General features: G+C 39.1%; 1 protein-coding gene and 1 long non-coding RNA gene across 4 annotated transcripts in view; one reads left to right on the top strand and one right to left on the bottom strand.

The window, feature by feature from the left end:
- The window catches only part of LOC113921698, a 76,168-nt gene that overhangs the window by 359 nt on the left and 63,002 nt on the right, over nucleotides 1–12,807 (bottom strand). The gene's annotated exons all lie outside the window — the stretch shown is intronic.
- The window catches only part of EP300 (E1A binding protein p300), an 84,624-nt gene that overhangs the window by 61,143 nt on the left and 10,674 nt on the right, over nucleotides 1–12,807 (top strand). For both annotated transcript variants that reach the window (XM_027592665.2, XM_027592664.2), the window contains 7 exons: nucleotides 1,829–1,947; nucleotides 3,355–3,594; nucleotides 4,439–4,527; nucleotides 6,507–6,587; nucleotides 8,602–8,658; nucleotides 9,932–10,009; nucleotides 12,335–12,402. In XM_027592665.2, coding sequence (XP_027448466.1) covers nucleotides 1,829–1,947; nucleotides 3,355–3,594; nucleotides 4,439–4,527; nucleotides 6,507–6,587; nucleotides 8,602–8,658; nucleotides 9,932–10,009; nucleotides 12,335–12,402 — 732 coding nt within the window. The remainder of the gene's footprint in view (nucleotides 1–1,828; nucleotides 1,948–3,354; nucleotides 3,595–4,438; nucleotides 4,528–6,506; nucleotides 6,588–8,601; nucleotides 8,659–9,931; nucleotides 10,010–12,334; nucleotides 12,403–12,807) is intronic.

Genomic DNA, 12,807 nt, shown 5'->3' with positions numbered 1-12,807 from the left:
AGATTTTTATTTATTTATTTTGACAGAGAGGGGGAACACAAGCAGGGGGAGTGGGAGGGGGAGAAGCAGGCTTCCCGCTGAGCAGGGAGCCCAATGTGGGACTTGATCCCAGGATCCTGGGATCATGACCTGAGCCGAAGGCAGACACTTAACAGTTGACTGAGCCACCCAGGCACTGAGCCACCCGGGGAAGACTTCTTCTTTTCTGTAGGTGCATTTCCTTCCTGCAGTCATTGGGTCAGTCACACCCATCATTTCTTCAGGGTTGGGTGGTTAATAACTTCTCAAAATTGTTTTTTTTCAGAGGAGAAAAATTGTTACATATCCTTGACTGAAATGCAGGAAATAATAGCAGTGATAATAGTACTGTTTATTGTTAACCTCCTGGGCACCAGGCATTGTGCCACCTGCATTGTCTCCTCTAAAAATTTTACAACAACTCTGAGTTATTGATCCCTGTTTTACAGGCAGGGAAAACCTGAGGCTCAGCAAGGTTAAGTAGCTTGCCCCAGCTTACTCAGCTGGTAAGTGAACCCAGGCAGGCTGATTCAGAGTCTCTGCTCCCAACCAACTCTTAAATATTAATGAGTCAAGCCGAGCAAGCAGCTCTGCTTGATATAGAGTGTTACTCTCTTTAGTTAATTCCCACAAAAACTGATTTACCAACTACTTTAGGACTAGAACTTCTCATGGCTCTTAGTGATCCCTTCTATGGCAGAGGTAGGACTTCTCCCAAGGGAGGAGTCTGCTGGCTCCTAAAGATGGTATATATAAAGGTGTTCATTAATATAATGCAGCTTAACAGGTTGGGGTTAAAACAGTTATTTAAATAAGGTTTATATAACTGAGATGTTATTTTAATATAGGCTGCAAGAAACCCAATCTTATTGTTAGGAATCTGTCTTTAAAACAGATTTTGTTTCTTTTGAGTATAAGCAGATATGAAAAAGTATTCTCTCCCTTCTGTTTTTTCATTTTTTTCATGGTCACCCCCACCATGAAGTGAAAAATACCTAAAGTACTAACAGATATCCCCTCCTGAAAATAAAAAATAATTGGTAAATAGAAGAAACAACAAGGTCTCTGCTGAGAGTATTTTAAAGTTCAATACTAGACCCTTAATGAATAGCTTCTTAAATAGCTTAAATTAATTCCATTTGGATCACACCAGCAAATCTTTCCTGACCTTTAGGAAACATTAAGAACATACTGGGATGAAATTTGATCAACTCAGTCCATTGGCAATAACAATTTAGTTCTCTCTTTATTTAGACTTAAATCTAACATTTGCCATTAAAATAATAAATGTGTCCTCCTCAGCTCTAAAACACCACACTAAATTTAATGAGGGACTCTTCCTTCAGGGATTCGGATTCCTTTAGTGTTAAGACAATACCAGGTCTAATTTCTGACTTGTTAAATACTGTTATCGTTAATGAGGACTTCTTTCTATTCTTGACAGCATCCCCTGCCTCTCCCCATTGCTAGTATCTTTTGGAATGTTTTTTTTGACAAGTCTGTTCATAAATTTTTAGAATGCTTAGGATTCTGTTTCTACTTGGTCAAGACTATCTTAACTGAATTTCTGACTGAAAAATTAGCTGAGCCATGAAGGGTGTTTAAAGCTGACTAGACATGGTGTTTTAAAGGTGCTACCTGATGCAGACCAGGAATTAGAAATAGGAAGTGTGTCCTAAGTGATAACCTTCATGGAGATAATGTAGGCAGATTTGTGTTTTGTGGTTTGTGAGATATTTCCATAGCTTCAACTCAAGCGTTTTTTTCTTCCTTTGCTTCATTGATAACTAATTTTAAATGTGCTCTTAAGTTTTCAAACCAGAAGAGTTACGACAGGCACTGATGCCAACTTTGGAGGCACTTTACCGACAGGATCCAGAATCCCTTCCCTTTCGTCAACCTGTGGACCCTCAACTTCTTGGAATCCCTGTAAGTATGTGGTGGTACTTTTGATTTTTTTTAATATGTTAACAGCTTTATTCAGATATAATTCACATATTATACGAGACACCCATTTAAACTGTACAATTCAATGATTTCTGTGTATTAACAGGATTGTGCAACTGTCACTAGTCAATTTTGGATCATTTTCATCACCCCCCAAGAAGACACCCCATGTCCATAAGCAGTCACTCCCATTTGCTTCCCCCATCCAACCACTAGTCTACTTCTGTCTCTATGGATTTGTTTGTCCTGGACATTTCATTAAATGGAATTAAATAGTATGTGTTGTTTTGTATGACTGACTTCGTTCAAGGTTCATCCACATTATAGCATGAACTTATACTTTGTTCCTTTTTGTGTCCCAGCAATATCTCTCTGTATGGCTATATCACATTTTGTTTACCCCTTCATGAGTTGATAGACATTTTGAGTTGTTTACACTTTTTGACCTTTGAGGGTAGTGCTGCTATGAATATTCATTCGTGTACAAAATTTTGTGTGGGTGTATGTTTTTGTTTTTTGGGGGTATATACCAAGGAGTTTGATTACTGGGTCATACATTTAGGATTTTGATTACTGGGTCATACGTTTGTTTATTTCGTAGAAAAGATGGACCAAATTAGCTTCATCTGCTTCTAAAGTTGCCTTTCTACACCAGGCTGCTGGCAGGCTTCACTTGAAGCTTCTAAGTGGTATTGGATAAGGCAGTGGAGTGCTTACAGAGGCAAACTCCATTAGTAACTTCTTTTTTCCTATATTTTTCTGTGGTCTTAGATCACTGATGTTCACTGGGCTTAGTTTTCTCATCAGTAGGCTCTTTTTAGTACTAAAATGTTAAGGTCGTTTGACTTATTGGTCATTAAATGGATGGCACATATACTATGGTAAAGTATCTGGAGTTGTTTCAGTAGATCATCAGCCTACTTTCCAGCCTACTGTCTGGAAAGTCTACATAGTAGCTCTGTTATTTCTGCTGTCTGAGCTGCTTCATAATCTCTCTAGACTAGTAATTTAAAGAAGCGATGGAGATGCCTGAGTGGCTCAGTCGGTTGAGTAGCCGACTCTTGATTTCAGCTCAGGTCATGATCCCAGGGTCCTGGAATCCAGCCCCGTGTGTCGGTCTCCATGCTCAGCGGGGAATCTGCTTGAGGATTCTCTCTCCCTCTTCCCCTACCCCCAGTTGACACAGTCGCTCATGTGCTGTCTCTCTCTAAATTGAATAAATCTTTAAAAAAAAGTGATGGCCATCAGTCAATTTCTTGGACATACAGTCAGGTCAGAGACTCAACTTTTCTGGAAAACTCTCATGATGCTAATAGGAAGACACACCATCTACCTTAAAACATACTGAGACTTTGAGGTAATGTTTCTTGGTGTCACTTACCTTTCTAGGATTACTTTGATATTGTGAAGAGCCCCATGGACCTTTCTACCATCAAGAGGAAGTTAGACACTGGACAGTATCAGGAGCCCTGGCAGTATGTGGATGACATTTGGCTTATGTTCAACAATGCCTGGTTGTATAATCGGAAAACATCTCGGGTATACAAATACTGCTCCAAGCTGTCTGAAGTCTTTGAACAAGAAATTGACCCAGTAATGCAAAGCCTTGGATATTGTTGTGGCAGAAAGGTAAGAAATTTTTGCATGGACAAGAATTACTGAAAACTTGACTAATTAGAATCCTACATCATCAGATTGTAAACTTACCTGGAGTAGGACTTTGGATCTTTTTCACCTATGGGTGCACAGTGCCTGGCATGTGCTGGTTTTTCCGTGCATACCAAGTCACAGGGAGCTCATCTTATCCTGTTGAGTTTTTTGCTGAGTGGTTGAAGGACATGACTGCTAAGCTTACCTCAGAGTGGTGAGCTAATACAGTACCATAGTCCCTCCTTATCTGTGGGTTTCCTTCCCCTGGTTTCTGCCGACCACGGGTCCAGAAACAGATGCTCCAACTTCTGACATACTAGCAAGAGGTCAGTAGTAGCCTTTATGCTACATCGGAATACCTACATCATTGACTTCACTTCATCTCATCACCTAGGCATCATAGCATCACAAGAAGGGTGGGTACAGTACAGTAAGGTATTTTGAGAGAGACCATAATCACATAACTTTGTTTATAGTATGTTGTTATTGTTCTATTTTATTATTCGTTATTAATCTCTGTGCTTAATTTACAAGTTAACTTTATTATAGGTATGTATGTATAGGAAAGAACATATACGTAGGGTTTGGTACTATGCGAGATCTCAGGCATTCACGAGAGTGTGGTCTTTGCCTGTGGGTAAGTGGGACTGCTACAGTATACTAGAATGGTTTTAGTTCTCTCTGTGCTCTTGGAAACTGAATTAGCCCATTATATAAATGAGAACTTAAGAATTCACTGACTTTCGTTTCTGATCTGCCATTATGAATACTCTAGCTTGTCTTTCAGGCCTATGTACTATTTAACAAATGGTTTCTATTGCAGTTGGAGTTCTCTCCACAGACACTCTGTTGCTATGGCAAACAGTTATGCACAATCCCTCGTGATGCCACTTACTACAGTTACCAGAACAGGTAAGCTCGACTGTGTGTGGACCATGGTCCACATATCCGTGTGTCCAGGGACTGCATGCGGATGGACCAGCACACATACATTCATGGTTCATGTGTACCTTGCTTGAAAACAACTGTATAGCACAAGTTCTGGTCTTAGCATTCTGCCTTTGTTTGAAGAATCAGTACAGTTTTCTAGCAGAAAGTAACCTTGTCAGTTGTCTGGCCCCTTATTTTTATAAGGCAGGAGCCCGAGTCCTTGAGAGGTTAAACAACTTTTTGTGAGTTGGTGGCATAAGTGGGACTATATTCCAGCCCCCACTTCTCATTGTCCTGTCTTTTTCACAGCTTACCACACAGCCTGAGGCAAACTGAGAAAATTTTTAAACGAATTAGTCTTTTCTTATCCCTGAAATTGCTGCAATCTAGCTCCTTTCCAAAAACTCTCCAAAAAACTTTTAGCCAGAAATTTGTTAGCCAGCTATTATCTTTTGGGAAATGTTTCCTTTTTGTGTGCAGCCTATCACTAAGTTGTTCTTCTCAGAGCATATGAAAACAGAGGATTTCAGAGTTTTTTGCTTTGCCTCTGTTAAGCAAATAAAAAGGAGCATCTCCAAAAAATAGGTCTGTACCAGTGGATGCTAGAGTTCTAATAAATTAGGGACCTCTGCCTTATTTTCTCCTGGCCAAACAGTGGCTGTAATCACCCAGATGGCATTCATTAATCTATCTTAAGCATGATCTGTCTCCTCTATTTTCAATCATCAGCCTACAATATAACTTCTGTAGGATGTTTATTTGGGGCTCTGAGACAGTCATAACAAGGCTGGGCAGTTAATATTCTTTAATAAAACCAAGTCCATGGTGGTGGTTCTTGCTGAACTTGTGTGCTACAGTTGCATTTCTAGCTTTGAAAAAGTCATTTAAACTTTTTGTTTTGTTTACAAAAAGTTAGGTGCACTCTCCTAATGCTTTGTTGTAATCATTAGAATCCACAGTTTTTCACTGTTAATACCTACGAAAACTGAATTAAGTTGTTAAAAGCACTTAATGTTTAAAAAAAAAAAAAACTTGCATGAAACTTTGCTCATGCTGCAGTCTTGACATACCGTTTTTGGATTTTTAATGTCGGTGTGCAGTGTTTGTAAACTTTGTACCTAAGGAACATGTAATCATGTGCCTGCTCGCACCACTGCCTTTCTTTTTGCCTTTTCAGCTATGTCAGTTGATGGCTACAATCAGTATTTAAGCACTTGTGCAGATTTTTCATTGAAAACAAAAACAAAATTTTAATGTGGCTTCCTTGGGATCAAAAAGAAATTTTGTGGATTTTTTTCAATTCAGGGTTGTTTTTAGGTGATTGCTTCCTGGTTCTGTATCCATAGTGGATTTTTATTTGTTACTTATTTTGTTGTGGAAATGGGGAGAAGTGTGTTGATTGCTATGTTTCAGTAATAGAGTAGCAATTCTTCTCTCTCCAGTATATTTATCCTTCCTCCTTTTGATTATTTGCATCAAGTAGCATTAATTACTAAAATGAAAGAATGTAGGTCTGTGTAAGTGAAACTTTTTTATTTGCTGTAATCATTTGCTACTTGTGATCCCATTTGAGATATTTAATGCTAATCTGTGCTTTGCCTTGGCTTTCTGCTTTGTGTTGTCTTGTCTTGCTTTTATGTTTTTTGTTGTCTTGCAATCCCTCATTTCTTCGTTTGTTTTGTGTTTTTTTTTCTCCCTCATGCTTGTCGTTGTCTGCACTTGGCTTTGATTGCAAAAAAAAACCAAAAAACAAAAAACAAAACAAAAAACAAAACAAAACAAAAAAACCAAACTGTGGGGCCCATAAATCTGCATCATTGAATGTCCTTGTCGCCGTTGATGACCTGCTCTCTGCTCCCGTCCCCCTCCTTGGCCTGCTGTGATTGGTGGCTTCGTTGCTTGGCTTGGGCTGTGTTGTGTGAACGGAACAGTTCACCCCAGTATGGCCTTCTTGCCGACAGGTATCATTTCTGTGAGAAGTGTTTCAATGAAATCCAAGGGGAGAGCGTTTCTTTGGGGGATGACCCTTCCCAGCCTCAAACGTAAGTAACTGCATTATTTTGGAAAGTGCTGTCTTGGTTTGTTGTCAAGTGATTATCCTTAAGCTGCTAGGTGGTCTTGGGTTACACTGCCAGTATAGTAGCCATTAGCCACAGTTTGCTATTTAAATACAAATTAATTAAAGGAAATAAAGTTAAAAATTCACATTTCAAATGCTCAGTAGACATCTTTGGGTAGTGGCTGCCATGTTGGCAGAGAACATTTCTGTCACAGCAGAAAGTTTTTTCAACACTGATATGGGAAATATATCAACAGTGGATTGGATGTTCATTTTAGGTATTTCGTCTATAAGGAAACAGCTTCTCTCCTAAAAATTGACAGGTTGTAGTGCAAGGGAACTTCATTATTAACTGTTTTAAGTTGAAGGGGAATTGAACAAATAACTTCCTTTTATAGCTTCTCATGTAGGTTATCAATCCTGAAATCACTATAATCATTGACATTCATTTCACATTAGGGGTTTAGGCACTTATTAGAGTGGCCTAGAAGAAAGAGACTTGGTTGGGCTTTTGCAGTCTCACAAGCTCTTACCGTGTGTGGTAAATGCCAGGACAAATTTTCAAACATAGCCTAAATCGGCTAATAGCTCTCCTGATTGCTAAGATGTAGTTAGACACTGTGTTTCAAGTGTGTACTGTTTGAGAAAGAAAGAACTATTTGGTGTGCTTTTAATATTCTTCAGTTCCTTCTTTCCTGGTTTAACCTATAATAAACAGAAGCAGTTTAGAACATTCCAAAAAGTGTGGAATTGTTAAAACTAGTAAAAAATAGGGCTTCTGAGGAAAAACTGGTTAATTTTTCCTTCAGTCACCATTGAACTACAGTATAATAGAGTTGGGTGCTAGTCTGGGGAGTAGATGCTGGGTCCCCTTGAACCTTAAGGAGATTTTCTGACCCTTGGCTAAATAAATCAGCCTGACTAGCTCTAACTAGGTTCCTTCTATGATAGGAAAGGAAGGCAACCTTACCATTGGTACAGCTGAGTGGCTTCCCATAACATCTAAACCATAGGACAGTGAATCTCTTAAGACTAAAGGGCATAGAAACCGCTTTCCAATTCTATAGGTCTATAGTGGGCCTGAGAGTCTGCATTACTGATAAGCTCCCGGTCCTTCTATGCCTCTGGTCTTCAGAACGCTCTTTGAAAAGCAAGGACTTTGGCCATTTAGAGAATCTCTAGGCTATACCTAGTAGGAAAGAGTTTAAATGTGGCGATGTCCTCATTTTTGTGAGGAGGAATAACAGTAGTCAAAGTTGGGCCTCCTGAAGTTTATTCTAGGTAGAGAAGGTTAAGACGTTAGCTCTCTAAGGCTGTGAGCAATGTGGTGTGCTAGATTTGGGGATAGGCCATGTGAAAGTTTTAAAATGAATATTATAAAGAATTTTTACCCTTTAAAATGACTTCTGGGTAACGATAAGTAACCTGAAATATGTATTTTTAATATTGAGATTTTTTTTATTAATATAAAATGTTGACTAGACTGCCCTGAGAAATGAATATTAATTTTAAATAGGGGTTTAGTGCCCTACATATATACAATTTTTAATAGCTCACTAACATTAAAATATTAAAAGGTGTAAATATTGGGGGCACCTGGCTGTCTCAGTCAAGAGACTCTTGACCCTCGGGGTGGTGAGTTCAAGCCCCACGTTGGGTGTAGAGATTACTTAAAAATAAAATCTTTAAAAAAGAAAAAAGGTATAAAAACCTAATACCAAGAGTAGTAGACAAGACTTTATAAGTTCCTGGGTTCTCCATTTCCTCTAAGAGGAAATAGATTATAAAGTTCTTTCCAAAAATGTAGGCATTCCTTTATGTAAAAAGTGTACATTGTGTGGGAGCCTAAAATATACCTGTTTAATGTATCTTCAGTATCTTCTTAGAAGACTTAAATAATCCATTTTTACAAGATTTGTTCTTTTGGTTAGAATAGTAGTCAGATTGCTCATCTTTACATATTGCATTTTCTCATTGTGTCCCTCTTTTCTCCTTAGTACAATAAATAAAGAACAATTTTCCAAGAGAAAAAATGACACACTGGATCCTGAACTGTAAGTAGTTACGCTTGAATGGTCCATATACTTTGATATTCCCTCTTCCTTTCATTCTCTGTTTGCATAGCTGGTGCGGTCTGAGGATAGACCGACACAACATACGTGCACCGTGCACTGTGCACCTGGGCATGTGGAAGTCTGCATTTCACTAAATCCCCTTGAATAGTTTAGGCCCAAGTGAAGCTCCAGCCTACCTGTGCTGAGTGTCATGTGTTCCGTTCCTGTTGTCCTGTGCATTTTCTTTCTTTCTTTCTTCTTTTTTTAAAGATTTTATTTATTAGCGAGAAAGCACAAGCAGGGGGAGTGGCAGGCAGAGGGAGAAGCAGGCTCCTCGCTGAACAAGGAACTTGATGGCGGGACTTGATCCCCGGACCCTGGGATCATGACCTGAGCTGAAGGCAAACGCTTAACCGACTGAGCCACCCAGGCATCCCTGTCCTGTGCATTTTCAAACATCTTTATACTCCCCTACTTTGTAGTGAGGCCACTCAGAGAGTACAGAACCGTGCTAGTACTCTGGGCACTCCTAGAATGGGTAGGATGGCGTCAGACTTCGTTATAGATTTTATTTACTTGTCAGAGAGCGCACAAGCAAGGGGAGCAGCAGGCTGAGGGAGAAGCAGCCTCCCCACTGAGCAAGGAGCCCGGACTCGATCCCAGGACCTGGGATCATGACCTGAGCCGAAGGCGGACACTTAACTGACTGAGCCACCCAGGCATCCAAATGGCATCAGACTTCTTTGGAAGTTTAAGCAGCAGTGATCTTTCACTTTTTACTGCCTGCCCACAGTCACATTTAAAATTATCACATCCAGGAGCACCTGGCTGTCTCAGTAGGTAGAGCGTGTGACTCTTAATCTCAGGGTTGTAAGCTTGAGCCCCATGTTAGGTGTAGAAATTACTTAAAATCTTTTAAAAATAAAATTTTTGATGTGCCTGGGCGACGCAGTTGGTTAAGCGTCTGACTCTTGGTTTCAGCTCAGGTCATCATCTTGGGGTCATGTGATCGGGCTCCACACTCAGCAGGGAGTCTGCTTAAGTTCTGTGTCGTGCACTTTCTCTCAAATAAAAATAAAATTGTCATAGTCAATGACTTAATTTTTTTGAATTTTGCTCTGCCTATAATACTGAAGAGCTTTTTAAAAACAATTCAATTCTTTGGATGTGATCTTGGCTGTCTTAAATTGTCAGGAATCAGGGGAAATGTTGGAAAGTTTTGATTTGGTTAAAGTTTTGGTTCTAATCTTGACTTTTTGGCTTTTCATTCTAGGTTTGTTGAATGTACAGAGTGTGGAAGAAAGATGCATCAGATCTGTGTCCTTCATCATGAAATCATCTGGCCATCTGGGTGAGACATTACTATTTTTTCTAGACTTTTTCTTTGTGAATTATAGCAAGTTTTTGTCTTTGCAATGATGGTATCATATTTTCAAAGTTACTGTCTCTAAAATTAGTTTCGGATTGAGAGAGATAACTAAAATTCACTTTTAGGGGCACCTGGGTGGCTCAGTCTGTTAAGCGTCTGTCTTCGGCTCAGGTCATGATCCCAGGGTCCTGGGATCGAGCCCTGTGTCAGGCTCCCTTCTTATTGGGGGTCTGTTACTTCTCCCTCTGCCACTCCCCCTGCTTGTATGTGCTCGCTTTCTTTCTCTCTCTCTCTCCCTCTCTCTCTCTCTCTCTCTGTGTTAAATAAATAAAATATTTTTTAAAAATTTTAAAATTCACTTTTAAAACATTAAACTAGAATCCAAAAATACAGGTCTTTCTGTTAATTTGCATGGCTTATTTTAATCCATGTACAAATATTTTATTCTGGTATTTAAAATTATTTTGTCGGGGCGCCTGGGTGGCTCAGTAGTTAAGCATCTGCCTTTGGCTCAGGTCATGCTCCCAGAGTCCTGGGATCGAGCCCTGCATCAGGCTTCCATGCTCAGTGGGAAGCCTGCTTCTCCCTCTCCCACTCCCCCTGCTTGTGTCCCCTCTCTTGCTGTCTCTCTCTGTCAAATAAATAAGTAAAATCTTTAAAAAATAAAAAATAAAAAAAAAATAAAATTCATTTGTAATCATTACACATCAAAAGTAAGTATTTTGGGGGGCACCTGTGTGGCTCAGTCAGTTAAACATCTGCCTTCGGCTCAGGTCATGATCCCAGGGTCCTGGAATTGAGCCCCCCATCAGGCTCCCTGCTCAGAAGGAAGCCTGCTTCTTCCTCTCCCTCTCCCACTCCCCCTGCTTGAGTTCCCTCTCATGCTGTCTCTGTCAAATAAATACATAAAATCTTTAAAAATATATTTTTTTGAAAGATTTATCAGTAGAGATAAGAAATCTCTAGCACCTGGAAACTAGCAAGGAGTTGTTAGAAGGAATTAAATTTGCCAGATTTTGAGTGTTACTTATACTGGCTATAGTAGGAAAATTAGAAGATACAGAGGGTGTCCATGGGCAGCTCTGTTCTTACCTGTGAGAAAATGTCATGCTGTGAATGGTTTACTAAATGGTGAAATGGGTTAGGATTTGATGTTTTGAGGGGTTGGACAGTAAGTTACATGTCTATTGTCCAGTGAAAGAGTTTCATAGAAATGACTGCAAACAGACTTTAGTAAACAAGCTGTTCTTGGGCCCCGTGTTCTTTTTCTGAATATTCTCCACATGTAACTTAAGTTGCACATCATCAAAGACTTTGACAACAGTAAGTGGATTTTTGTCCATTGTGACACTTGTCTACTACTATGGGTCTCCTTTCACTCTCCAAGAATGGAGTTGATCCCAGTTCTGTTCCAGGGTTGGGGGTGTCTGTGAATGAAGTGATTCATTAAGATGGGATCTCAGGATTCCTGGCTGATCAGTTGGAAGAGCATGTGACTCTTGATCTCAGGGTCATGAGTTTGAGCCCCATGTTGTGGGTAGAGATTACTTAAATGAATAAATAAATACAAACTTAAAAGAAAAAAGATAGGATAGCTACACTATCCTCTGCTCTTTACTTTGATTGTTGATACTGGTTTGGGGATCACAGGAAAGAGGTGGCTAATTAACACATTTCTAGAAACTAACATGCAGGGAAAAATCACAGTCATTTGATGTATATATGGCTTATCTTTAGATATGCCTTTTTAGTGCTCTCCTTAATTAAAGAGTTGGGTAAGAAGAACAGTTAAAAGACTTGCAGTGATTCTTGCAACTTGAAATCAGTCACTTTGTATTTAATGTGCTCTCAAGTTTTTGTAAGAAATTCTACTTACACACATCCTTATGTAATTGGGACAAAGAGAATGTTTACCTTTTAAGTCTATTGGTACTACTCAAAACATACTGATTTATATTCCTACCAGTAGGAATATAGACTTTGGCCAAACTGAAATTCCTGTTTTCATCTGTAGTCCATCATATTTTCATATGTCAACCAGTTTATATGCCCTTCACATTTCCTCATGGTTTTCTGACTGTTTTTCAGTTAGGCTTTTTTTATTCTTTTTTTTTTTTCCTTTAATGATTTCTAAACACTTTTTGTATATTGCTTATTTTAAGATGTTATATATTTAGAAATATTTCTCCCAGGTTGTCTTTTGAATTTTAACTTGGTACATATATATGGTAGATTGTGTTACTAGAATATTGTTAACTTTAAATGTTTATCTAAGCTGTGTAAGCAAAGTCTTGGTTTACATTTTAGATTTGTCTGTGATGGCTGCTTAAAGAAATCTGCACGAACCAGGAAAGAAAATAAGTTTTCTGCTAAAAGTAAGTTTTATTCTTACAAGTAAAGCCTAGCAATACTTAAGTGAAGCATAGTTAAAATAAACCCATCCAAGGGGCTAGGAGGCTGGTTCAGTCTGAAGAGCATGTGATTCTTGATCTCTGGGTTGTGAGTTCAAGCCCCACGTTGGGTGTAGAGATTACTTAAAAGGATCAGGATTTGAAATGTGCAAGATACGTGTTTTTCTTTCTCCTATAATTCTTCATTTTGGGGGCCACATGTAGAAATACTACCCAGAATTGCCATCTCATGTGTGGTTATCTCAATTTGGTCCATACCATTAGCAAGGCTTCTTTCAGACCTATCTTGCTTGGGGACTGGGGGGAATTGTAGTCAGAGATTGTACCATACAGTTGAGATTATCACATTATTTGGTATTTGGTTTAATT

This window comes from Zalophus californianus, chromosome 9 (genome assembly GCF_009762305.2).
Source record: "Zalophus californianus isolate mZalCal1 chromosome 9, mZalCal1.pri.v2, whole genome shotgun sequence".
NCBI classification, from domain to species: domain Eukaryota; kingdom Metazoa; phylum Chordata; class Mammalia; order Carnivora; family Otariidae; genus Zalophus; species Zalophus californianus.
This window is presented reverse-complemented; position numbering and strand designations above follow the sequence as displayed.